General features: G+C 44.5%; 1 protein-coding gene across 5 annotated transcripts in view; it reads right to left on the reverse strand.

Moving 5' to 3' along the window:
• MYH10 (myosin heavy chain 10) overlaps positions 1–27,410 on the reverse strand; it is a 104,021-nt gene that overhangs the window by 42,412 nt on the left and 34,199 nt on the right. For 3 of the 5 annotated variants that reach the window (XM_027896866.1, XM_027896865.1, XM_027896868.1), the window contains 7 exons: positions 17,382–17,484; positions 11,324–11,353; positions 7,097–7,189; positions 3,327–3,390; positions 1,470–1,568; positions 485–628; positions 83–178 (listed from right to left, as the gene is read on the reverse strand). In XM_027896866.1, coding sequence (XP_027752667.1) covers positions 83–178; positions 485–628; positions 1,470–1,568; positions 3,327–3,390; positions 7,097–7,189; positions 11,324–11,353; positions 17,382–17,484 — 629 coding nt within the window. The remainder of the gene's footprint in view (positions 1–82; positions 179–484; positions 629–1,469; positions 1,569–3,326; positions 3,391–7,096; positions 7,190–11,323; positions 11,354–17,381; positions 17,485–27,410) is intronic. The other 2 variants (XM_027896869.1, XM_027896867.1) reach the window with 1 other exon arrangement.

Raw genomic sequence — 27,410 nt, forward strand, 5'->3', positions numbered from 1 at the left:
TTTCAAGACGTGCACAGGACAAATGGCAGGAAGAAAACTCCAGCACAAGTCAGGGGAAGCCACGCAGACGTGATCAACTCACCGGTGTTCTCTGGCATAGAGGCCTGATCGGTATTTCTCTCCTTCTTAAAGGAAATATTTCCAAATTGCAGCACTGAAGACACCACTTTCAGCATTGCTGTGTTAACAAAAGACATGTGCATCAGTTTAATGGAAGAGGGCTCAGCTTAGCAAATTTTTCTTCTGTTACTTTTGTCACTTTCCTTCCAAATTCAAAGCAGGAGCTCCGAAAGGAAATACAATTTTTACTGTGCTTTTTTGGGCAACTGGCTTTAATTCAACTCTAGTTGAAGTTAAGCAAATATTTTCTTCAGGCTCTCAATACACTGAAGCAACATTAAATTTGGTGGCACAAAGTTAGCAAGTGTGTGGTGTGTAAGAGAGAGAAGCACACTCTGAAGATGCAAAGGGCTCGATAACTTACACAAGATCTCATCGTGTGAAAACCCCATGATATGCATGGCTTCCATTGTCTCCTGGAAGTTATCCTTGTCTTGTTGCCCAGGAATGGGGATGTAGCCATTAGATAAAAATCTGTAGTTGTTAAATCCTTCGAGCAGCAAGTCAGCTGTATTGGGAAGGAAGAGACAGAAAAATTAGATAAAGGAATGCTGTTCACACCCACCCATACTCTGTTCTCTCTAAATGCCCAAACTCTGCTTCAGGAAATCAGTTCCTCTGATGTGCCATTACAGCAGCTCCTGAAACCCTAAAAATACAGGTGTGCCTTCCAAGCTGAAGGCAGATTCACAGATTCTCTGTATCAAACTACACGAGCTCTTTAATTCATCTCTGTACACAGAGCATCACCCCACTCAGATCTACCACAACCTCAAATCCCCATCTGGAATGTCCCAAAAGGAGGAGCTCTACTGAAAAGAACCAGGCTCAAGCAGAAATGGAGTTGGGGATTGATAATCACCAACATCAAGGGTGCCAAACACCAGCTTATCTAACACAGGAGAACAAAGAGGGGATCGACTCTCTGATGTCTGTATCTTCATTAGTTTCACTTATCATAACCCAAGAGAAATTCTCAGTTATCGAGGGGGGGAAAAAACCCACAAAGAGTCGAGATAACCACCACAGCCCAGCAGTGGTGCAGAAAGCCACTGAGCTTCACTGTTTTGCTTAAATGGATGCTTTTCTCCCCAGGGAACACTGCGGGATCTATCCAGGGATTCCCAGCCAGAGAATGCCCAAACTGGGCTTTGGCGTGGAGGGGACATTTGCTTGAAATACCAGAGTGGCTTCCCAGGACATTTGATGAAGAACAGGAGTTATTTCCAACCAAAGCCACCTGGCTTTCCCTTCTTTGTTTAAAACTCGCTGTTTGGTGACTGAAACCAACCCAACCCTGTTAAACTGAAGTAACAAACACAGTACACAAAAAGAGACTCTCAGCTTACACTTGAGGTGCTCTCCTGCTCCAGCCAGCAGTTGGTAGAAGATGTGAAACGTCCGCTCGTCTTTGGCCTGACGAACAGCACGAGACTTTTCCAACAAGTCTGGATTACAACTGGAGTCAAGGATCAGCTACAGTTCTTGGTTTAAAGGGTCCGGTGCAAACAAAAGTTCCCAAGCAGGCTACGGAATTACTTCAAGACCAAACAGAACTTTAGTAGTAATTCCCAGAGAAGCTGTGGCTGCCCCATCCTTGGAAGTGTCCAAGGCCAGGTTGGACGGGCCTTGGAGCAACCTGGGCTGGTGGAAGGTGTCCCTGCCCATGGCAGGGGGTGGGACTGGGTGAGCTTTAAGGTCCCTTCCACCCCAAACCATTCTGGGATTCTGGGATTCTATGACCAGACCCTATATGAACTTTTAATGACTTTAAGTGAGAGATTTCCAGTTCAGACTGGCGGAAACCCACTTTTAATCTCAGCAAACTCATTAATCTCAGCACACCCATCCTGCTGCCTGCATTTCCCTGCAGTTCCCTGCTCTGTGCAGCCAACAGTTGCCTGGAATGGATCAGCCACAGTTTTGGTGAGAGGAGGAGCTGCCATCCTTCTTCTGTTAAGGGCATAGCTTAACTTTTACTACCAAAAACCCAGCAGCTGCTCAGCTCAGAGATACTTTGTCATCTGAAGCGCATTTGTCATTTCTCCCCAGCACTGCATTCTTCCACACAATCACCACAGCTCCTAACTGCAATTCCTGCAGCAGGTAGTGTCTAATTAGCTGTAATGTTATTTAATTCTTTTACTTCTAGATATTCCATGTTGTAATGCAAATGCAGGACAGGGATTTGAAATGACACAGGTGAGGATGAGTTCCTGTGATGAAGAAAAAATTCCCCAGGAGTTAAATCCTTCTGTTTTCACAAAGCTCTGGGCAAAACAATTCATCTGAATTTTCCTAAAAGCTGCCTTCATTCCTGTGCTATTGAATGAAGGAAAACATTTATCACTGAAGCATATTTTGAATAACTATAGACCTTTCCCAGCCTTATTGGGAAATTATACTTTGTGAGAGTTCCAAACATTCAATGCACTTCAGATGAAGCAGTTTAAAACACAGCAGCAGAACAAAAGCTTAGTTGCAGCACTGTTTATTATCAATACCCACTTCATATTGTTTACTAAGACTTCCAATTTCATCATTTTATGACCACCCTATTGCTATTCCCCCGGAAAACAGGCTACACTAAAAATTACACACACTTTAGTATGAAGAAAACAACTCCAGAGAAGGGCTTTCAGTGCAAGTGTTTTCACTTGTTCTTGCACCATCACAAATAAGAATGAATATCAGAGCTAAAACTGAATCAGGCTTCAGTATTCATTATAATTAATTAATTACAATGGTAGGTCTTGTGTTACTGAACCCACAAGGGTGTCTAGAAGGCCTAAGAAGGCAGAAGGTGGCCCAGCTTTGTCACTTGATAAGGAGCATCAGCTCCTTCCAGGGCTGGGAGCTGCTCCCAAGCTCTTGGCACGATGCAGAGGCTCAGCTTCTGATTAGGAAGGCGTTGGGGTATTTTCAGAAATGTTCACAGAGCAAGCACATTTTACAAGGTTTCCCTTTTTAGCACACCCTGTTTTTAAGGCCAGTCTGAAAATCCAGCAGGTTTCAGAGTGCTGAGCTGGGGAGTGCAGGATTTCTGAGCCGCTGAATTTGTGATATTCGATCGGCTATTTTGAAACAAAGGAAGAGATGGATGCTGTCAAAGGAATGTCCTCTCACTGCATTCCAAGGAATTCTAGGGTTAAAAGCAAAACAAAGCAGGAAAGCATTTTGCAAGGATGTGGCATGAAGGAGGATACAGGTCTCGATGTTGGCCCCGACAATGTAACCAGTAACATCAAAATTAATCCTGATGAATTTGCCCTGCAAAGGAAAGAAGATTTTTTTCATGATTACTATTTTTTTTTTTTTAAATTAAACAATGCTGTCTACATAAAATATAATCCAAATGTATTCATGGATCGAGCATTTCCCAAGATCGGATGAAATCACTGCCCATCCATGTGCTCAGCCATCATTTCAATGGAGCACACAAACACACTCTAAGGATTAAGGAACTCTTAGTCCAGATATGTTTGTAATTCAGATTTACGACAAACTTCTCTGAACGTGAGGTTCAATTCCTCACACTGAGGTAGGAAGAAATGCTGAGATTCCACATGTGCACATTTCCATAGCAAACTTATCAGTGCCTGAAGGTGCTCCAGCTGCAGCAATCCCAAATCTCAGGTGCTGCCCAGCCCATCACATCACATCACATCTCCCCTTCCATTCCAAACCAGGCTGGCTGCTCTCTCTCATGGCCTCTCTTCTCCAGCAGTTGGTAAGAACTAAGAAATACACCCATTTCTGACACCTACATCTCAAATAAAGAGCCACTTCCCACACACAGAGCATCTCTTGGAGAGCAGGTGGTTGCCAATGGATATATTATATCACTTTTAAGCCACATCAGTTCCCTCATCTGATTTGTCATTCCCAACAGGACAACTGGCTTGGAGCTGGATCATTTTATCTGCACCATCACTGAATTTCCAGTGTGTGCTCACGGAGCTGTTCAGCACTGCCCTGGTTGTGTGGCCATTCCCAGCGACTACACTGGGCTCTCCATTTTCACTGCACCCAATTTCCACAGTCCTCTATCCACACACAGACGGGTTTGGAGATCAGGGAGCACGACAGAAGCTTGCTAACACCTGTCCTAACACTTCTGGTGGCATCTGCACAAAGCCATCCACACTGATAACTTTTGTGGAGCCCTTTGGAAAGTGCTTTTGCAACCTGGATCCCAACCCTCCCTTATCTGCAGCCTGATTAGTGCTATCAGCATGTTCCAGTGAACTCCTGTTTGGCACATCCACTCAGCTCAGGGAGTGTGCTGCTGATTTTCTGATTAAATATTCTACTCTCCAAGCTTGTAGGGTCCCTGTGTGGCAGGAATGGCCCAACCTGGTCAGTGTATAATTTGGGGGGCACATTTCCAGGCTGAACAAACTGCTTCATTTGTGCTATTGCAGCTCCTTACCAGAACCCCCTGCCCTAATAAAGCCCGTTCAGATCAAGATTTGTGGGCACAAGACCAAGTTTCTCCCCCCAGCCCCCTCAGTGAATGCAGGGAAAGGCACAACCGCCCCACCAGCCCTACCCTGACTCAATCTCAGAGCAAAGCCACTGCTCCAGGACTGTGGTTATTCGGCTTCGGCTCAAAGTGGGGTCTCTGAGTTGCAAGAAAACTGGTGGAACACTTTAAATTAGCTCCAGTGGTTATTCCCTACTGTTCCGGTGTGGTTGCTGAGCCACTGGCACTAAAACCCCCATGGCCAAGGAACAAGGGTTGTTTCCAGGCATGGCCTGTCAGGGAGCAGCACTGCACACACAGACTGCTGAGGATGCAGAGACACAACAACCCTCAGCTCAGTTTGCAACTGCAGCATTTAGACTTTCTACTCAGGAACAATTCCAGAAAGTTCTGTTTATAATGGGCACAAAGAATGAAATGACATTTTACTGTAACTCAGGCCATAGAGCAGATATATGATGCACATGTCAACAGTGGCAGCAGACTTTTACCCAGAGCTGGTACCACAGAGCCTTCTTGTCTTGAACTTGCCTTGTCACGTGTGAAAACAAACAAGAACCATTACAGAAGCTCTAGGCAGTGGCTTTTTCAGACATAATTTGGAACCACTTTACACTGTTTCACTCTTAAAAGTTATTCAGCTTCTGCTGTCAAGTTACCAGTTCCATGAGCAAAAATAATTGAGAGGAAATGCAGTCATTACACATCAGAAGAGGGGACCCACACGCTCCCTGTTCAAAGTTCAGGCATCACTGGAGTCTGGACTAGAGAGATCACTTGTGTAGTTAATCTTCTTAAAAGCACAATATTAATAGAGTCTTTCAGCTGGCACTGGCAAACCTTGCCATGAAATCTTTAATTTATCAGTTAGACTGCAGTGGTGCTCATCTAAGGGCTGAATTCTGTTGCCACCATCAGACTTTGGAAAATCCACATCAGAAGGAAGTGTTTAGCTCTGCCATGTCAATGCAGCAAGGCCACTGTCTGTCCTATCCAATGCAAACCAGAGATTTTATTTCCTGAAACACTGCCCTTTGGTAGAAGAGAAAAGGGGATAAAATGAAATTCTTTGGACACCAGCCTTATTTGAGCCCTGTCTGGTGCTGTCAGTGAGCAGGGACAGGCTGGCAGCCTCGTGCTGCACAGTGAAGCCTGTCAAGCCCGTGTGGCTGAACAACAGCACTTCTCACTTTGTGGGAGGATAGATTTTTTTTTAAGTCAGGTTTTAAAATGGCTGTAAAAGATTATTTTTTTTTCTGCATGAGATGAGACCATCTGGAATGCATTATGCTTGCTCCTTTATAAAAACAGGGCTGGAGCCATCGCAGTGATTATGTTCATGATGGCAAGGCAGCCCTCAAAAATAACACAAACCAGATGCTGACATCTTTTAGGGAAAAAGTATCCGCATTAAATTGGTACAGCCTTTGATGGATTCAAGATAGAATTATTGTACAGTGAAACCTGTTCATATTATCAATCCTATACCCAACTTATATAAGCACCAAGCAATATTGTAAATAACATGGCTATAAAATTATCAAAGCTGAATTCCCACAGTACTCTGCTCTCCCCGACTGGAAAGGCTAGGGACTTAGTCATGGAGTTTTCCAGAGTCCTTGTCACTGCAGTTGAGTTCATGCATTATAAATCCAAGCAACTGTTGAAATGTCAAGGGCAGACCAGAAATCTTTCATTTGTTCTGTAAATTTTAGTGTTGTTCTCGCCAGAAAAAAAATATTTAATACCTCCTATACAGTTTTGAAGTTGTACTGTACTGAAAACATCTTCCCCCTGAAACAGGAGATGGCTTTTTTTCCCTTCAAAGGAAAGGAAGTTCTAAGAAGTGGTAAAAAGCTATTTATTCCCCATGGTTTTTAAAACAACAGAACCCATCAGAAGTGATTATCAGCCACCATAACTCTCTGTGAACAGAACAAAACATCAACCAGCTACAGCAGTGCCTGGCACCTGGGATAGGTCACACTGGCTTTTGGATTTCCCTGCAGTCAATCACTCAGTAAATTTAGACAGGTTTTTATATGCAAGCTCTGTGCTTTTTTTGGAAATTCAGGATGTTCTCTTTAAACAGCCATTTGATAAAGTCACAGCTATTGACAAGAAGGCTGCAGACTGTGCCCAAGTCCAAGCTGGTGCCACAGTCTTTCCTACTTCACAGCAATTCAGCAGTGATTTGTGCACACAAGTCAGAGCTCAGCTCCAGAGCACAGCTGTATTTGTCAGACTATAAACAACTGTCAGCTCAAGGGTTGTTGAAGTCAGAAACTGGATACAATTAAAGTTTTGCCAAGAGCCAGTGAGGATGTGCCTTCAGAATCCCAACACATCGCAGGAGGCACTGTAAGAGAACCTGGATTCATGGAGGAAGAGAACAGGAAAAGCTTTGGATACCACTTCCATAAATTCCTAAATAGGTAATTTCTCCATAATCCAGATTTACAGACTCTAAAGAGAAAAGGAGTTACTCACAAAGCGGGAGGAGTTGTCATTTTTCACTGTCTTTGCATTCCCGAAGGATTCCAGGATGGGATTGGCCTGCAGAAGCTGCCGCTCCAGCTCCCCCTAAAAACCACACAAGCAGAAAAATGAACAGATATGAGCACAGAGCACCTGCAATTGAGGGTATTTCTGTATTCTGCCTCTTCCTGACAGTCCTTTCCCCTGGCTGTGGCAGTGACAGCACCTTCACGAGGGGGGTGTCAACATTCCCCTCACTCCTAAATCTGCCGAGACTCCTCCGTCCAGTGAGGGGCTTTTGGTGGTGGTTTTTTAGTTTGGGGTTCTTTATTAGAACACACACAGACACACACACAAACACAGCAGTGACCAAACAGGACATGATGGATGTTGATAGTCGTTGAAGATGGAAAAGAAAATTCACATCTAGGGCTGATGAAATTAGGCACAGACCTTGAGTGCTTTAGAGGAGAAACTAATTTAACTGTTTAAAGATTTTAAAGCAGTTAAACTTCGTGTTTAGTGACTTGGCAATACAGCTACTTTGGAACACCTGTTTTTAAACTTACAAATACTTCTTTTCGAATTTACTTTCAACTCAGTGAAAAACCCTCCCCCCTCAGTCAACCAGACTGAAATTTGGGATCGTTGCAACATCTGACCTGACCACACCTGAGCATGAGGCCAGAACAGCACAGCAGAGCTGAGCAACCCCAAATACAAACATCTCTTTCAAATTGCTCAATCCCACCAACATTGCTCAGTATGTTTAATGCTTTTTTTAAAATGTTTCTGTAAGTTCAAGCCAGTGGATTTAGAAATCAAAGTGCTTATCTTAAGGAAATTGCACAACAGCTTTTTATAATTGCTCTCCATGAGCAGGACTGGGAACAAAAAAAAGTCTGTGCTGCTTCCAAGAGCCCAGGAGGCATGAATGTTCACAGGAAAATATACTGTCTTCCTGCTCTGAAGGATGGTTTAAAACAAAACAAAAAAAACCCAACAAAACCAACCAAAAAAAGAAAGTGAAGCTGTCTGCAATGTAGTCTCAAAATGCGATGTCTGTGTTCATAAACCTGCTTTTTCCAATTATTTATAGCCTTGATGAATAAAGGCCCCAGACTGAGCATCAAAGAACAGGAAATGTTAAGTCTCTTAAGGCTTCCACATGAGGTCAATTCTTAGACAGAAATTCTAAAAATTCACCAGTTAACACCTAAAAGAGGCTTTTATTTGTATATTTAAATGTATTTCAAGCCCTCCTCGATATTAATGGCTGCTCCTTCTTTAATGCGACCTGAAGCTATCAGCTCAAAACTTGCTTACTTCCACATACATTCCCTTTGGGACCACAAATTCTCTGGATTCTTAAGTAACTGAAGAAGGAATAAATGTGAGTGTGAGCCCAGAGCACACTAAACACTGCTGAGGCTGCGCACTGTCAGCTCTGCCAAGGTTACTGTTCTCAGGAGCACTTTCAAACTAGGAAAAAAATCCACAGCTGGGATAAAACTAGATCTCTGTTATACCCACTCTGCGCTGTCTGCAAGTGATATTGTCCAAGTTTTCCATGTAAACACATCACAGAGTGGGAATTTTCCCACCGTCCCTCCCACTCCCCCCTCCCCACACGCTGCTCCTCAAACACACCAAGATGAAAGGGAGAAGCTCCTCACCCCGCTGTGCAGAGCCTGGGATAAACCCCAGGGTGTACAGGAAAGGCAGCAGGGCTGTCACAGCTTACAGGGCAAACTCTACAGCTCTTCTGGAAGAAAATATATATATATATAATCTTTTGGGACAAGGAAAACAGCTTATTTGGGACAGGAGGGAGGCTCATGTGCTGCGGGCACTTCACACACTGACAACTCTGCACGGTGTCAGGGGCACTGTAATATCCTGATCCAGGTCTGAGCTGTTCAATTAAAGCCTGTTCGTACTGGCGAGCAATCTAACTTGCTACTGATTAATATCTCTTGTAGGGTTTTTTTTTTTAAAGGAAAATCGGTCAGTAAATGTAAAATTGTCATTCTTGCAGTTGTTCAAAAATCTGTGCTGTAACAATATTAAAAGCACAAAATTCCTCAGCATTTGAATGTTGAGAGTAAAGCCTTTTAAAACACTTGCCTGCAATAATGTGCAAAGACAAAGCAGACTGAGTAAAGTCCTCTTTGTGGCTGCAAAATGTGAATGACTCCACACTGACTCCTCTGTGGACATCGCTGTGTCTCAGGGAGCACCCGCAGGCCACAGCCTGGCCTGGGCCTGTGCAGAGCAGCTTCTGCAGAATTTATTCAAATTCTCCCAGTGAAGGCAGAAAGGACTGAGTAGCTCGTTTTCACAGTGAGGATTTGATGGAAACACTCAGCTGGATCCTCACTGTGGGTGAACACCATGGGAACGAGCCGTGGTGCTGCACACAACAACTCCTCACAGCCATCCCCAAGCAAAGCAAACCTCACACCGTGAGGAAACCTCTCACACTGTGGAAAAAGGCTTCTGATTTGGCACTTTACATGTCTAGATGGACAGCTTTACAGCCCAAAACACCTCCCTTTTCGAAGCGTTTCAGTTTTGGAAGGAGCGTCCCAGTTTGGCCTGTGGGCTTTTATCTCCCGCATGGGCACCTCACCAGACCTTGGAAAAAGCAGTGTGGCAGCACTGGGGGGAAAGTGAGCTCATGCAAAAGTTCATGCAGGGCAACATGAAGACAAGGACAGGCTGTTGTCTCAGTTTCAGAAAAACCAGCATCCCAGTGAGTGTCTCGCAGCGAAGCCTGGGGGAGGCAGGGGAGGCCACATGCTACTCACATACAACAGCGATCCACTCTGGAGTTCAGAATGACATCAAACAGAGATGTTAATGATTCCATGGTTTATGCAACATCAACAGCTCTGGATTAGCATTTTGCCACAGATACAGTTCAAATGTTTGCCAGCAAACGGTTCATGTCAACCCCTGACACTCAGAGCAAAGGGAGGGTTAAAGCTCCGACTATTTTTGGAACTGAGAAATATTTCAGTAAAAACCCTTAGACTTGACTGGTGTTTGCAAGGAGGGAAGATTAAGTTAAATGCTAAGAATGTCTGTGACTTATTCTGAAAATGAGACCATGGGCTCAGACACATGATTGGGTTACAGAGGTTTAACAAGGTTCAACACACACTACCAGAGGCATCACAGCTGTCCAGGGGTCACTTTTGGCTTCCAGTATTCCAGACTTGCTCGAAAGCTCCTTTACCATTTCCCTTTCCACTACAGTTCATGTTGCACCAGTCAGCTCTCAGAAATGTAAGGGAAGAACACGACCAGCTAAACTAACTCAGGGCAGCTTCTTCAGTTTCCAAGCCTTGGTTACACCCTGCCAGAGCTTTTTTTTTATTTAAAAGCTGGTGCTCAGGACAGAGGCATCACTTACCAGCTCGGGTTAGAGCAGAGCATTTATCCTGCAGAACACATGGCAGCAATTGTTGATCTCTTTCCACAGTCTTGCCCTCAACTACCACCTAACCCTCCTCTTTAAGGTCCTTCTCAGGTAAATTCCAGAGCACTGGAAGTACTAAAACTCTTACACAGGGAGGTGGGATAGAACAGACTGAGTGCTGCTGCCCCAGGGACAGAGGGAATGGGCACAATTATCTGCACAGGGGCTCCAGCCAACCTGAGGAGTAAGAGTAGCTGAAGCTCAAATGAGGAAACATTAATTCAGATCCTACACTGCACACACCGCTTGTACTAGCAAGTCAGGGGAAACACTTGATTTCAGAAGATGTTGGTTATGCCAAGCCTTTGACACTTGAGATCAAAGTCTTTATCAAGTTATCTGCAACACTATAAAAATATTCAGACAAAACAGTATGTTAATCAAAAGGATTTTGTAGCTTCCATTAATCCATCTCTTATTTACCACTTTGTTTAATATTTAAAAGGTGTTCTGTGCTCTCTCAGCAGCACATTACCCAGTACACACATGGTATCTTGGAGATGGTTGGCTAGAGAGAGGGTGAACCTCTCACTCCAGGACAGGGTAACACCACTTTAAAGTGGTGACAAGTCCTTTGTAATGCTGAGAAACTCATAAGCTGCTCACTAGTCCACTCTTCCAAAGCCAGTTAAATACCTACTAAATTCACTGTTAGCACTACACCACTCCAAGGCTTTCCACATCACAAATGCAAATAGAAGAATACACATCAGTTCTCCTACATAACTTTAAAAGCATTAAAAAAAACCACTTGCCTGGTGTTTCACGGGTTTGGGTGATTCGGGCTGTTCATTGCAAACAAACAAATGATAAGTTAGCAAGGAATTCCAGCTGTCACATCCCACATTATCACTGTCAGAGGTTTAGTTTAACTGAACACTCATTCACAGAAACCCTTCAAATTCAGCTTAGAAAAGAAGTTACTGGCATGCTCAAAGCACTGAGACCTGTGTTTATGCAAAGGACTCATTCCAGATTGAAGCCAAGGTGACAGATGCCCCTTGAGCAGCAGGGAAAAGGGCAAGAGTTTCATTACTTGGGCACAGCTTTCCAGTCTTGCCAAACAACAGCAAAGAAATTCGGCTCAGCACTGAGAGTCTCCTCCTCCTCAGCCCTGGGCACTGCCAGGTGGTTTGTATGGATGAGATGAACAATCACAGGGACTATGAGAGAACAGAGAGGGAAGCGACACCTAAAGAGTCTGGGGGTTGTTTTTGCACTGCACTACAAGTATTTAAGAAATGCAAGCCCACAATCAAGACAGAAGTTTTGTTTCTTTCTTTAATTCCACATGAGCAGAACCTCAAGGAACTGGGAAACCTTCAAATTTTGCCAGCAAGAAGGGCAAAGGGAACATGAATGTAAAAAAGTAAAATAAAATGCCCTCAAAATACAAATTTGCACAGTTTCTGCAGAAATTTTCAATTCCATTATTATTTCCCTGTCTCAGACTGCAAATTTAATAATCTTGAGCTTCATATCAGGAGCCCAGGGGCAAATATTGTGAAGAAACACACAAGAGAAGACATTTTTATACCAAGCCAAATGCACTGCCCCTGTTTATGATTCTTATTTTAAACAACCAGCACTGGTTTAGTGCAAAATAACCAAGTTTGACAGAGGTCTGGAAAGCAGTGGGCAAAGGTTTGGCTTGTTCAGGTAAGTAATGTGAATTTTCAGGTAAGTAATGTGAATTTTCAAAGCTGCCACATTCCTATCAGGAAAACAAACCTGGGCAGCTAAAGAAGGTTTGGGATTTCAGTGTGGAACTACCATTCCTGCACTCATGGAGCAGGACAGGCACACCCAGCAGCCTCAGAGGCATTTTGTTTGCTTCCCTTCATGGAAGATGAGCTGCACTCTCGAGGTGTCCATTCCTGTCCTCACTAGAAACGGAACTGAGCACAATCAGACACGTGTTTAACTCTCTGTGGTTAAATTAGGGCAGTTAAAGCTCCCCTGGGAAACTCCCACTTAAAGGGAGCTTCAGCCTGAGTGAGTCTACCCGTGATTCTGTCCTTCAAGACTAATTCTGTTTCTTCAGAAATTAATAAAACAAATTAAACAGTTTTTAGCATTTCTGCTACCAAGGCAAACACAGCCACTGGAAGGAATCATTAACCTGAAAGCACCAGTAATTAGTTCTAAAGTTTAAAATAGCAGCAAAGTGAAAGCTGTATTTTAGTGCAAATAGAGGCAATTTGGGGTGGGAAGGTTTTGGGGAGACCTCAGAGCCCCTTCCATTACCTAAAGGGGCTCCAAGAGAGTTGGAGAGGGACTTGGGACAGGGGCCTGCAGTGACAGGGCAAGAGGGAATGGCTTCCCCCTGTCAGAGGGAGGGATAGGTTGAATATTAGGAAGAAATTCTTGGCTGTGAGGGTGGGCAGGCCCTGGCACAGGTTGCCCAGAGAAGCTGTGGCTGCCCCATCCCTGGAAGTGTCCAAGGGCAGGTTGGACGGGGCTTGGAGCAACCTGGGCTGGTGGAAGGTGTCCCTGCCCGTGGCAGGGGGTGGCACTGGGTGAGTTTTAAGGTCCCTCCCAATCCAACCCATTCCATAATTATATCAATCAAAGTGAAGTCTGGTTCCATTCATCCAAAGCAGGGGCGCACAGAACCAGGATAACTGGCAGTGCAGACAGCACTGGCACATGGATGAAGTTATTTATAGAACTCAACAACTCCACACACTCCCACAAGTGAAAACTTCTGCTGTTTTCATGTATTTGACCATGAATCGGGCCCAGGTACCTCCACAGCCCAGAGGAGCAGCAAAAGGGCATCCCCCAAACTCACCCAGCCTCCACAACATGCAAGGTCATGGCAGTCCCTGGGCAGTAGGGGACAGCTAGCACTTCTTTTGGAAAACCATGTATGTAATTCTTTTATTATTATTTTCTATATATTGCACTGACTTCCCTCTCCATCCAAACCCACAAAGTTTGTAAACTAAAGCAGCTCCTGAGCCTCCTGAGGAATCCTTGGGAGTGAAGGTGAGGGAGGCTCCCAGGAGCCTGGGACAGCAGAGTCCAGCAGACACCACTGTGGGTCAGCTCTGGGCTGAGGTGCCCGAGCTAAAGCTCAGTGCTGGTCTGTACAAAGCTGGTCCACATGTGGCAGGTTAACAACTGAATAAAACACAGCCCCCTCGGTGCAGGCAAAATATTCAGCATTACTGACAAAAATTCAGCTGTACTTGTTATCACCTCAACCCCTTCAAATTCTTTAGAACTCAAATTTGCTGAATGTGAAACTTTCGGTTATTTCCAACAGACACCTTCCACCTTCCATCCCTTGCTACCCACCAGGGACTGTCCCTGTGCCAGTCCTGCCACTCAACCAAGCACACAGCAGCCAAGAATTCAGGTTTACTCTCACCCCACCTTCGGTCTTTAGAAAAGCTCATGTTCAGAACTCACTGCCAAGCACTTCTCCCTCCCCTCCACTGCTTGGCTCTAGAAAGCCCAGCCCCCAATTTCCAATTTCAGGAATTACTGTGGTCTCACCTGGCTCTGCCAAATCCCACAATCACTAAAGTTTCTCCTCTACGTTTTTACCACCAGCAGCACCTCCCCACACTTCCGAGAGCAGTGCCCAGGACAACATCTTGGGATTAGGCAGGAAATGAGACGCTGGGGCTGCAGATTCAACACTCAAACATCAGGAATCATCAGTTTTAAGGCTGGCCAGCACTGCAATTCCAGCTCCTGTGGCTGCCATGTGTTATTGGCTTAATGCCCCACCTGACCAGGGACGACATTCCAAGGGCTGTACAGGACTCTTCCAGCTGGGAACAAAGGGCTGTTGGGAAAGAAAAGCCTCATGGACAAGGAACGAGGCTGTCCAGGAGATGGGCAGAGCTCCCATATGATGCTCCTTACACAGGCTGAGCATTCCCCCACCATCCCACCTGGAAAATGTCCCTGGGGAGCACGTGTGACACGACAGAACAGCAGTGCTGCTCTCAGGTGTCAAACTGGGGCTGCATTTGGTTGTTAAGACTTTTGCTGCACTGCCAGGAAAAACAAATTTAACCCTAGATTTAGCATACAAATTGCTGCTTTAAAAAAAAACTAATCAATGTGGCATTCAAACAGTCTCAGAAATATGCATGACACTGATAATTATCTGTAACAGGATGGGTACACACAGACTGCCAGTCATGGATTAATTTAACAAGCCTGTTTAGCATCTTCCTGTGCACAGGATAATGCACAGTTGTGCAGATGGGGACTGTGGATCACCACCAGCCTCTACAGCTCTCTAATGAATATGCAAACAGGAACAAATTAGGGCTGCACCTCTAACCCCTACTCTGACACTTTCCAGTGTGAGCTGGGCAGGTTAGACATTCATTATTTGCAATATATTAATAAAAACTAGTTGTTACAGAACTAGGGACACTCATTTCTACTTTCAAAAGTGGTTTGGTTACACAAATATCCTGCATTTTTCATGGACAGATACTTAGTTCAGTGCTCACTGCACTGAATGATGTGCACAATCCAAGGATCAGAGTTTTATTCAGGATACCACCCTATTCTTTATGTGTGTCTAAACTGTGTTTTAAGAACTTTTCTGGTCTTCATCATGATAGTCATCAATGGTTTATGAAGCAGCTGATTATAAAATCCATCTCTTGAGATCACCACCACCACCCCATCTGATCCCACTGGTCAGCAGAAAATAAGGTTGCAGTTTAACTGGAGATTTAAGTGGAATCAGCCAACACTGCATTGAAAAGGGCACCTCATCCTGCCCTTCACTGATGTTCCCCATCCCATTTCCATCTTTTCTGTGCCTTCACTTCATACCATTGATGCAGCCACACAGACTGGGAAGGAAATTTGCCCCATTTGAGGTCAGATGGACCTTTTTCTGGACATTATTTTGAGCCTCCAAACCCAGTGAGCGGCCACAGGAATTGCTGTGATGACAAATCTCTCAGGGGTTACTTCTGGCACAGCACAGGGAAGGCCAAACACACTAGAACAGACTCACAGAGGAGTTGTTCCATCTCCATCCCTCAAGATTTAGATGAGCTAAACTCAGCTTTACAAGGCCTTGGGCAGTGTAACCTCACTTTGAAGGGAGGCACATTTTGAAAGGTGTCTGGACAAAAGGCTTCCAGAAGTGTCTTCCAGCCTGAGCTATTCCAAGTTGTCAATAGCATATTTAGAAGGACTTGGTATAAAAGGGCACAACTCCCTTCTCTCCAAAAGCCTGTTGGCAATTTTACTTCTGCAGAAATTGAAAAAATTGAAAAAAAAATTTGAAAAAATAGTGGGTTTGTTCAAGGCTGTGCGGTGGTAAAGCTAAGAATATTCATAAATCAAGCACTACACAGAACTTCTGATGGATGATGTCCCAGACAGTGTCCTCCCAGCACAGCTGACAGTGCCATGAACACCCCTGATGCTGCCAACGCTCCTAAGGAACCTTGTGAGGCCTGTAACCCCCCCCACACACAACTGCAGCACCCTCAGACTGCTCAGGAAATACTTAGAAAGACTAATTTTCATCTTTTCTGTGTGATAAACAAGCACCAGTTTGAACAAATATCAACGCACAGGCCCATGTTATTTGCTCTTGATTAAAGCAAAGCCTCAAGTTTCCCCACACACTCCATGGGATCTCTCCAGATTCACCTACAACCTTTCCTCCTCTCCCACTCCAAATCCTTGCCTTCGCAGACTTTTCAAAAGTGCTCTCCTGTTCTTCCAGGAGTTTTCAGTCTTGACACATTCAAGAATGTCTCGGCCTTAAGTGCTGTGCATTAAAAGTTGTTGCAGCTACAAGGGGAAATGGCCCTGAGTTGTGCCAGAGGAGGTTCTGATTGAATATTAGGAAAAATTTCTCCCCTGAAAGAGTGGTCAGGCATTGGCAGGGGCTGCCCAGGGAGGTGGTGGAGTCCCCAGCCCTGCAGGTGCTCAGAAAACGAGGGGATGTGGCACTTGGTGATATGGTTTAGTGGGAATGGACTTGATTTTGAAGGTCTTTTCTATGATTCCCCAAGTCAGATGATGGAGTTTGAAGGTTCCACCCACCACAGACACCTGCACTACTCCTGGAAAACCAGCACTGATTCCATCAAGCTGTTTGCTTAAAGCTGAACTAGGACTTCACTGCAAGGAGATCCCAGTGCTCATAACAACGGATATTCAAACCCATTTGTATTCTTATAAAGCAAAAAAATTGCTCAAAATTCAGTGCAAATGTAGAAGCCTGGCAGGAAAACTGAAGAAAGTTCTACGTAAATCAAAGCTGGTTTCAAGTTACCAAAAAATTCAATATTCTCTGACATAAAAGTGTGTACTCTCTGTAGTGTAATAAAATCTGAGCTTTGTATTAGATGCTGACTTCTAGATATAGCAAATCTACAGCAGTTTTTAAGCTTGATGGTTTTTCCCAGTTACAAGTTAATTTTTCCCATTTGCAAGTTAATTTTTCCAAGAACAAAAAGCTTATTCGTAAATGTAGCACCAAAAACTGCATCCAGTGGGAACTAAATTCACTAAGAACTGCCCAAGTTTAATTGAATTCTTGGAAAACTGGGGTTTGCTACACCAGAAAGCTTTACTACCATTTGCATGAAGTCTTTAATTTTACAACATAAATTTAACAGCTGACACGGACAGGACATTTTAATGTAACTGCTCATTTCAGCCACTGCTAAAGAGAAAATAATGGTTGAGACAAAATTACATGGATTATACATTACAGTTTATCTTTGATAAAAAGTCATAGTTTTTTAATGCAAAGACGGTAGTTTTCAAAAAAAGCAATTAAAAAATCGAGAAAATATCCCAACTTACAGGAATATTATGGTCCTTTCTTCCTTTATGGGAGGAAGCAACATGAGCAAGGTACTGAATGACCTTCTTAGTGTTCTCAGTCTTCCCGGCACCAGATTCACCCCTGCAAAACATTTCAGACATTTCCCTCAAAATTCATTTTCAACAACTTCTCAACCCTTTGTTTACAGCAGCCTCAGTTCATTCCATTTATGGCTTCAACTACGCAACAGACCTTCACTAACCACCTCAAACCAAACTGAAGTTGCAGGGATTTTTAAACAAATCCTACGAGGTATTTGTTTAAAATACTTCCTTCACCCCGAAGATCTCTGCAGCATCGAGATGTTGATACAACGGGGACCATCAGTTTGATGAAGAGCTTTTGGCTTTATGCCTGAACTCCTCTGCCACCCAAAGTAACATGAAACACTTGGCCCCCCTGCCTTGACCACTGCAGACACAATTTTTCAGGGTGCAGTTACATTTATATTTTTAAATCATGACATATATACACACATTTATATTCAGCCTAATTTTATATTCCAGGATATGGTTATGGGAATTACCAAGTTGATGGAAACACTCAGTACCTTGAGGAGTTTCACAGTGCAGTAAGATACACTTTAAACAAGCAGATTCTTTCCACTCAGACTCTTCACAAGGTTAAAAAATATATTTAAGGCCACGGGGCTACATGAATTCATTAAGAAATGAGTTTATCAGTGCAGAGTGGGAGAGTTCAGAGACAACAAGGACAGCAGACGCACATCTCACTGTTAAGCCAGAGGTGGACTGAAGGCAGAATATGTTTAGACAGAATTTATTGTGAAGTTTACACGAGAACGGCGATAACGTGACCAAGTTCACATCCCTGCCATCACAAATTATGTTACTGCAGCCCTAAAAATGACAGTTGGGGTTTGTTTTTTTTAAGCTAAGTCTGGTCTTCAGACAAATCCACAGCCCAAAGGGATTCAGGCCTGACTTAGGCATGAGTCAAAGGCTGCAAACCACGGGAGAAAGATGCCATTTCCAGGGAGACAGCGACTGCCTCCAGCAACGCTGAGGTGTGGGAAGCTAAAAAGGATTTTATTATGGGGATTTGCATGGAAAGAGTGAAAGCACTCCTGTCATTCAGGAGTTGTTCAGAAATTAACAGTTTGGAAGCCAAGCCCTTTGTAAGAATGACAAGCTCACATTCTCTGTGCTTGGGTATTTCTCCACTAAGCTACTTAGAATGGAAATCTTCATTTTCCAGGGGAATTAAAGCACATTCTTTTGCAGTCTTCATAAATACCTTCCTCCAGCACGCTGTACACCCCAGTTTTGTAGCTAATCTGCATTTGCTTAGGGATTTAGTACCTTCAGACCTGCACTTCTTGATCAGATAAGAGCTTAGCAGCATCCTCACACTACACTCAACAGCTGCAAAAGAGACGATACAGCACTTGAAATTTAACTCTGCATTTACAGAAGGGATATTGATTTTCAGAGCTTTTCCAGGAGAACGGGCTCAAACACTCATTTCTTCTCACCTTCCAACACTTTTAAATCAGGGAAACCCCCCAAGAGAATGGCCCCAGCAGAGGGGACCAGGGGCAGCAGGATGGCCATTTCTCCACCCAGGAGCAAGAAGTGACAGGGGCTGAAACAGCTCTTCCATTCACAGCAGCTCACTGAATTCCTCACAAGGTAAAAACAGCCTCTGTCTGACCTGAAGAACAGCAGTAGCCCCCAGCTTTTGCTGGAAAAAGTCTTTAACTTAAAAAAAACTGGACAAATAATTCTTCAAAGATATCGTGGGATATTGCACAGCCTCGGTTACCAGACTGTGGCCTCCAACACGAGAGGGGTAACCAAGGGTTAACACTTCTGCTGGTGGCATCTGCTCCTCAGAAACAACTACATCAGCCTCAGACCACCTGGGTTCCATTTTTCCTCCCAGTCATTGAAAAATAGCAGAGATTATGAGAGATTAGAGGTCACTGTACTCAATCACTCCAAGCTTTCCAGAGACAGAGAGGGGAGTTCCCCTGAAACTCCTCGGCTGGGCTGGCTTTGCTCAGTGCATGGAAAAGCTTGGAAGGTCCTACCTGAAAAGCTGGTTGGAAAGGAGATTACTCAGAGTTTGCTAATGGATAACTGGGTTTCCTTTCTGCCAAGATACCAGCAATGTGCAACACAGAAACTGGCTGTACTTTGGGACCGCTACAAGTGAAACAACACTCTGTGACTTCATGAAAAATCCCATTTCTACCCAGCCCAGAGACTCCACATACAACACAAATGTGAACACTGACAAGAAGAAAACACACCCCAAACCATCAGCTGTCAATTCTTGCTTCTCAAGTCTTTATTCCTCATTTCCCTTTTACTGCAGTGTTGCCATTAACATAATTTGTTCCCACAAGCAATAATAAAAGTAGCTTTGCCTGTTTCTAGATGTGTATTAAAATATGCTAATGCTAAAACTATTCCAGCAGGTAAGAGAAGTAAGAAAAGAAGCACAGCAAAATATACATTTACATTTTAAAACAATACAATTTGTTCTTATTGTCAGCAGAGCTTGGGAACACAGTATTAGCTGTGCCTTTAAAACTAGAGAAATAATCTTTAATGTCAAATTACAAGAAGAAAGTTTATTAAATTTTGAAGGAGGAAAAATATTTCTATTTAAGACTTTATTTTTATTTATTTTTAAAAAAAAAAGTTTATTAAATTTTTGAAGGAGGAAAGTCTACAATGTGCAGTGAGGAGAAGCTGGTGCAATAAATACAGCCCAGATGTTGACTTTGTGGAAGGGCAGCACAGGGTTTTGGCAGAGGCTCCTGTGGACACAACCAGTAAAGCTGCACAAGCACAGGAAGGGCAGAACCTTGCGATACATTCCTCTTGCTAAAAAGCCTTTAGTTTTTTAGAGAAAAGTCCTTAAGCAAGTTCTTATTCAAAAGCAACACTAAGGGATGTTATCATCCCAGTTCTGCTCCCTGGAGCTTACAAATATGCCAAATATTTCCTGCAGCACAGTGTCAGATAGCTCTGCTGCCATATCCTACAAGAGAATGAGAAGATTTAGGATAAAGTCCTTTGCATTTATAGGAATAATGACATCTGCATATTTTGGTTCGTTCCCAGGAGTGCAAACATATGGATTATAAAAATAAATGAAAATCTTCTACCTCTATCAACCTGCCCAAAAAAGGTAAACTCTCAGTAACACCATGTACTGTATTTATGGAAAGGGGATTGTGTCACAGAGCTAAAGCTTAACTTTTTTAAAACCTTGTTCTAATACAACTCAATATGTTACCATAAATTAAACAACTACAGCCCTGGGCTGAGAAAGCCTTGCCTCAGTCAGTGGCAGCTCTGCTAATGATTTCAACAGGGTCATTATTTCACTTTCTTCATTTCAGCCTCAGCTCCACTACTTGTAGAATCAAAAATGAGACTGAATTGAAACACTCTAAGAGTTCCAGCCACAGGCAGTGCTCCCAAAAAAGCAAATCCTTCTCAGCCATAGCCTCCAGTTGGAGATATAAGGTTATTCCATCAATTAACTGAGGGATCTCTCCCTTGGAAACAGGGACAGGTCAAAGAGAGTCCGACAGTCCTGGTAAATTTATGCAGTATCTCAAGTCATGCTTTTCCCTGGAGCAGCTTCTGCTTTGAAGCAGCTCCATGCACATTTAAAAGAGGAAAAGCTTAGCCAGCATGAGCACTTTAAAGTTTAACATGGTTTTAAATTCACTGCATGTAAAGCTGGAGTGTCATTTTCAGCAAAGCCAAGTCTTCAGGCAAATCTATCCCAGCTACTATTTGGTTACCAAAAACCAGGGACTGACTCAACCAGCTGCAGTTTTTTCCCTGAGCAACTTGAGCCCAAATCTTTGTACAAAAGGCACTTCCACTGCTGAATAGATTCTCATCTGGAAAACAGGCAAAACATAGTGGGAGAAGACTCACAATTCATAAAGCAAAGAGGCAGGAAGCAGGAATGGAAGCTGGTCTCCCAAATTCCTGGAGAACAGTGCACTCTTCCCACACAACCCACTTATAATGGTAGTTATTATTCCAGAAACAGATCAAGTACCTGTTTGGGAAAGACCTACTCTAAGAGGAAACAGTGCTTGTGAAAGAAAACAGCAGTGAAACAGCTGCTGTCCTTATTGCCAAGCGGGTTTGAAGCATTTACACCCCTTGTGACAGTGACAGCACCGGGCAGGGCAGGCAATGCCACCACCTCTTCCTGAGCTGGCAAATGAATTGATGGATTTTAGGGAAGTCAAATGAGTCTAAAGTTGCTCACTGAGGTGCCACTGCACAGACAGGCCTCCTTCCACCCCCACCCAGAGAGAGATAATTCCATGGGCAGAGCAGGAGCTTCCCAGCAGGAACAAAGTGCAGTGCTGAGAGCGACACAGGACAGGAGGACACAGAGCCCCACAATTCCAGAGAAACTCTGAAATTCAAAGACAGGCTTTTCTTTACCTTTCTACCTATGCACAGCCTGCTGCTGACTGACAGTGTTTGTGGAATGACAGCACGTGGAATGCAGGAGGATGGTCAGATGCAGTTGGTGCCATCTGTCCCACCGCAGATCATCTCTGCAATTTCAGTTACTGAAAAACTAACCCAAATAACCCAGACCTCACAGGCTGTGTGCCTGGTTCACTCAAACCCTCTCTCCCTGCCCTAGGAGTTTCAGTCTAGTTCTATCCTTCCTGATCAGTAGCAAGCTCTGGGATGGGAAGTTCATCTGCAAGCAGAAGGTCCTCCTGTGGAGAAGTGGCACCACTCCTTTGACACCTGGGCAAGTTCTCAGTGCCACTCACAGCTTCCATCTAAAGCAGCCACTCACCCAAGGCCCCAAACCATGGAAATGTGCACTTAAATTGTCTGTAGGAGAAAGTAACTGCGTATGTAAGAGCCCCAACAATGGGCTTTTGTCCCTCTCACAACAGCAGTTGCAAAGAACAGAAGAGACACTTATTCTCACACACAGCCGAGCAGATCATCTGCCAGTTACAAATTAACAGATATTTACAGGCAAGGCCTGTAATTAAAAGGATGTTTTAATCACCTGCCTTATTTTCTGCAAGAGGTATAACTGATAGTTTGGAGGAGAGTCATTAATTGGCTTTACTATTTACGTGGCTGCTTCTGAGCTGCTTCCTTTCCCTCTTGATGCTTCCCATCATCTCAACACCACTTGCCTAGGGAATGTTACAAGCTGGACTCCAGCCAGAGGTTGTATACAAAAATGCTTGGTATTTGCTGCTGTTGTCCTGTAATAAGCAGCCTCTATTCCCTCCACACCCCACCACTCCTACGGAAGCCAATTCAGATTAGATATCCTTGTAGGGCTGCAAGTTGAAGCTAAATGCCTATTCATCAAGCCCAGGCCCAGTTCTGAGAACACCAGAAGTCTGTGGTAAGATCCTCCACTTCAGAAACACTGTAAAAAGTGCAGAGCAGCACATTTTCACAGCTGACTTCCCAAGAGTCGTCTGAAGCCAGGGGAGGTTGGAATATTTCTCAGATTCTTGGTCACCACAGCACAAATTTCTTCATCTTGGTCATCAGTCTCCAGCAGCCTGGCATGGCCAGTGAGCACTAACAGGCAGCAGTAACAGAGGGAAACACCAAAACCTAGCAAAACATCAGCAGCTGCAGCTTCTCCAAGGAAACCAAGCCTCAGAGTCTCTCCAGTACAGCTTCACATCCCACAGAAATGGGGAAATGTGCAGGGAGACACGTGCACACTGCAGTGCTGGCACCACTTTCTGTACTGCATCACTTAGGGATGCTGGGCTAACACAGGCTGAAAGCTACATATTTTATATATATATATATATATATAAAATACAACATAATAGATTACTTATAACCTCTCAGGAACATGAAGTTGCTGGAACTACATGTATTGTCCTTTCTTTTCAGCAAACTAAGAATTCACAGGCACGAGTTCCAAAATCAACTTCCATCTGCACTCCAATCCAGGGGGAGTGATGAGAAGGAAGCTGGTTAAGTCCAGCTTCCCACAGAAGTGCTGGTTTTAAGGGCTGCTCGTTTTGCTTTTCAGTGAAAAGCTTGATGAACTAAACTACAAAGCAGAAGAGAGCTCCAGCAACCTTTCTAACCATCTGTTAGTGGTTAAAGCCCAAGATTAAACCATCCAACTTCAAAGCTGAACAGACATTCCCACCATTACTGTTCAGCTCCTCCCATCTCATCATTAGCCAGGCAATAATCTGGCTTTCACCCACGTGACAGATTGTCCAGTGGATTCAGGAGCTGTAGGGGTGTGTGCCTCTGCACATATTTGGGTTTTTCAGTTGGTGAAATGCCAAAGGGCACATAAGAAATCCCATCACTACCTGAGGAAATCAGGGTGACTCCATGGAGCAGCAGAGTCCTCCTGGATGTCGGAGAAGGACTTTTGGTTCACTCTGAAAAAAAACCTTTCTATAATAAGTAATTTCAACAAGAAGTTTCTCCTACAAACTCCATCCCTGGGCTCAGGTACTCACCAGCTTACACAAACCAGATGGGGAAGGAGGTGCCACAATGAAACAGAGACCATGCAACCACACAATTGTCTACATTTGGCTCCCTAAAAGGTGGGCAGTGGAAAGAACACCCTTTAGAGCAGCACTCCTGGCTGTCAAGAAGAAAAGGGGGCTGGATCCAGAGGCCTGGGAAGGTGGTGTTCAAATACTCTCACTGGAGAACTGAGCTGGCCACTCCTCTAAAGGCCATGGAAGGTAAAAACCCAGGAAACTTTGTTAATTAGAAGTAGGGGCAGATGGGTGAAGGTGCTGCCCAGATGGACCTTCAGCAAGCAGTGGGACAGACTCCTCTCCAGACAATTATGGTCAAGGCAGTTGGAGACAGGGAAATGACAAGCACACCACAACTGGCCACTCACCCCAGTGCACAAGGCAAGGGGTGTTTTGCTCTCCCACTGGTTTGAACCACTCCTGCTGGAGAAATTAAAAAGTACTCTGAGGACTTCCAGCTTTACTAAAGATCAGGGTCAACCAGGTGATCCAGGTCCTGAGACAGCAAGTTTGGGATGAGAAGACATCTCAAGCCTTTCATGAACTGCCAAAGGAGTTTCTGAAACCACCTCCGGTGTGGCTAAGACACACTCCTTCCACCTTATTTATTCCTGCCTTAGTCCAAGACCTGTAAAACCAGTGGCATGAGGGCAAACACAAGAGTTTACCTCTTCCCCAGAATCAGCAATGCAACAGGAGTCCTGGACACCAGGTCAAAACAGAGAAACAGGACTCCTGGTCAAATCATGGGACCTCCTTCTGGAGGTAGAGAGTCTATGCCATGGCCTTGTCCCACTCACGAAACAGATTTAACATCCCAAAAATCAGTTTATAGTGCAGAGTTAAAAAATAATACGGCTCTCCCATGAAGTCCATGGGGGAAACACTGTTTGGGACAGTGCCACAACTGACAGCTGGCTTTATTTGGTCAAAAGGGACATGCAGGGGAGTACAAATGAGTTTGATGGCACTTCTCTTGAACACAGAGCTGGAAAGCAGTCTAAGAGAAACCTATTTTCAGAGGAAAGTGTTTATTAACCTGACAGCCTCTTCTATCTTCTTTTGTACTCAGCATGTAAATGGTGCTGCTTGTCAGACAGTGTGAGCAAGGTGTCCTGGGCTATGGTGCAACTCTGGTGTCCAACTCCAGGATGACAGAAACACCCTGGATCCCATCATCTATCACCTCACGTGCCTTCACATTCTGACAAGGTACAACCCACACCAGATGTTCTTTAGTCCTGTACATCCAGTTTGGACATGCAATGCCTCACCTTGTAACTCTGAGGCCACAGATATGTCCCCATTACGGAGGAAATCCTTATTTTCTTGAGAACTGCGTTCAGTGACATTGGTCTTTTCAATTCACGCTGCTGTGTAAGTACTTCAGCAAGAAACACCAGGTGAAGCTGCAGGACAGCCAACAGAGCCTGGAACCCATGCTCAGAAACTCAGATTCATTAAGACTGCCACACTTGTGTTCTGTGGAGCCTTTAAGACTGATACAACCACGGCACTGAATTAAAGGTGGTGAAACTCATCTCGTGTCATGGGACAAATACTTTCAGTAGCCAGGTTTGTGATAGGCTTCCAAGACGGTGAGGAAACCTCTTAGCACCAGATTTGGGAATTTTACATGGAGTAGATTTGTCACCAAGCATTTCCCATGTCCAGCAGAAGAGATGCCTCAAAGCCATCTCTGAGGGTCTCAATACTGGGATGCACTCCGAGCAGTCCCCAGCAGCTCCAGACTTCCACACTGGATGTGATCACGTCCTCCTGAGGTCTGGCTGTAGGATCTGTGTCCATCCCCACCTCCCACCATCTGGACTCCAGCTCCTCTGCAAAGCAAGCCCAGTCAAGATGTGGAACCCAGCAAAAGATCCACAAATTCCATGCTGGACTGTGCTGAACCAGATGCAAAACAGTGGTCAATTATCTGTTCAGCACAGAAGGATCAGAAGTTTATGGTAACCTGAGAGGTGAGGTAATAACAAAAATGAAGGTCAGAGAGCTTAGAGGCTTTCCAGTCTTTCAACAGATCAGACATTCACCAAATCCTGCAGCACTGTCATTCCAACCTTTGTGTGCTCGGCTGACCATGCAAAGGAGGGAAAGGTTCATGCACAGACACAAAACACGAAGCTACTTCAAAAAAATTCACCTGGGGCAAGCACAGACTGTCAAAGCATCCACAAACACACGAGAACAAAGCATTTCTTCTCACTCTGGGATCCCATCCCTGTTTTGAGGGCTGCTTGGTGCATTGCACATGGAATAGTCATCACAGGAAAAGAGGAGTCCCACTAAGGGCAGGAACCACCTAGACAAGCCTGTGTTAACTGGATCAACTTTTATCTTAACTACAGAACTGGGTTTGCTCCTGTGTCCTTGGGCCCTGAGAATCTTGTATTGATGGTATCCACAGTGCAGAAAAGCCTGGCTTGAAAGGATCCACCTCCAGTCTTGCACAGACTCTGAGAGTTAAGGCACTTCTGCAGGATGAAGAAGACAACAGATTTGAATCCCTTCATGTAAAGAAGGAAAATGAACCCAGGACTCCTTCCAGCACTTGATCCACCACTGAGCTCCTTCAGGAAGCAGTTTCCAAAGATTGTTCTGGCACACAGCAGGGTCAGGGGGTCACACACCCCAGGCAGAGGGCACACAGGGCACTGTCCCTGCTGGAAGAACTTGAAGAACACAGCTGCCTGTCTCAAAACACTGTCAGTGCCACAGAAGGAACCTGCCAGAAGATCAGCCACCACAGTGGGAACTTGAGATAAGCACAGAAGAGAGACATTCACAACAGAGAGACATTGATTCCAGGCCTAGCTGAGGGTTAACTTTGGTCAGCACATCCTGGTTAATCCATCCAGACAAAAATTCCCACTGTGGCAAACTGCAGGAAAGGAAGAACTGCTGACAGACAAGGCACCTCAAGCTATGGGGACATCTGTGATCACCCCATGGATACCCAGAGCTTGGACTGGATAAAGGTGGTGACTCCAGAAGAGCAAGTGAGGGACCCCCATCTCCAAGCCCAGGGTGAAGAAGGAGCAGTAGAACATTGCTGGATCCATGGGTGCTGCTGATGATCTGCTTGATCGCTCTCTCCCACCCTCTTTCCTATTTTCTACAGATCAGGCTCAGGAGTGTCATAAACCTGGAAGTGCATTTGTTATCTGGCTTCCCAACCACTGCAGTTCCAGATCCCAGGGAAATCTGAGCTGAGAAGTTGGCTCCTGGGTGGGGCAAGTTCAGGTAAAAGTGAACCTTAGTGTCAAGTTTCTTCAGAGATCCCCTGTCTGCAGCAGATCCAAAGTAAGCTCTCCAGAGCCACTTTTGGTCTCCCTCAGGCTTCATCCCCAGAGCAGTCACAGCAGTGTGGTTCAGATTCAGACCTCTTACTGACATTTTTATACTGCATTTCTTAAATAGCACATGCCAGGAAAACTTGCAATAATGGCAAGCACAGTATTAA

Source organism: Empidonax traillii, unplaced genomic scaffold (assembly GCF_003031625.1).
Source record: "Empidonax traillii isolate 1590-97213 ecotype Southwest subspecies unplaced genomic scaffold, ASM303162v1 scaffold518:size600044, whole genome shotgun sequence".
NCBI lineage: Eukaryota > Metazoa > Chordata > Aves > Passeriformes > Tyrannidae > Empidonax > Empidonax traillii.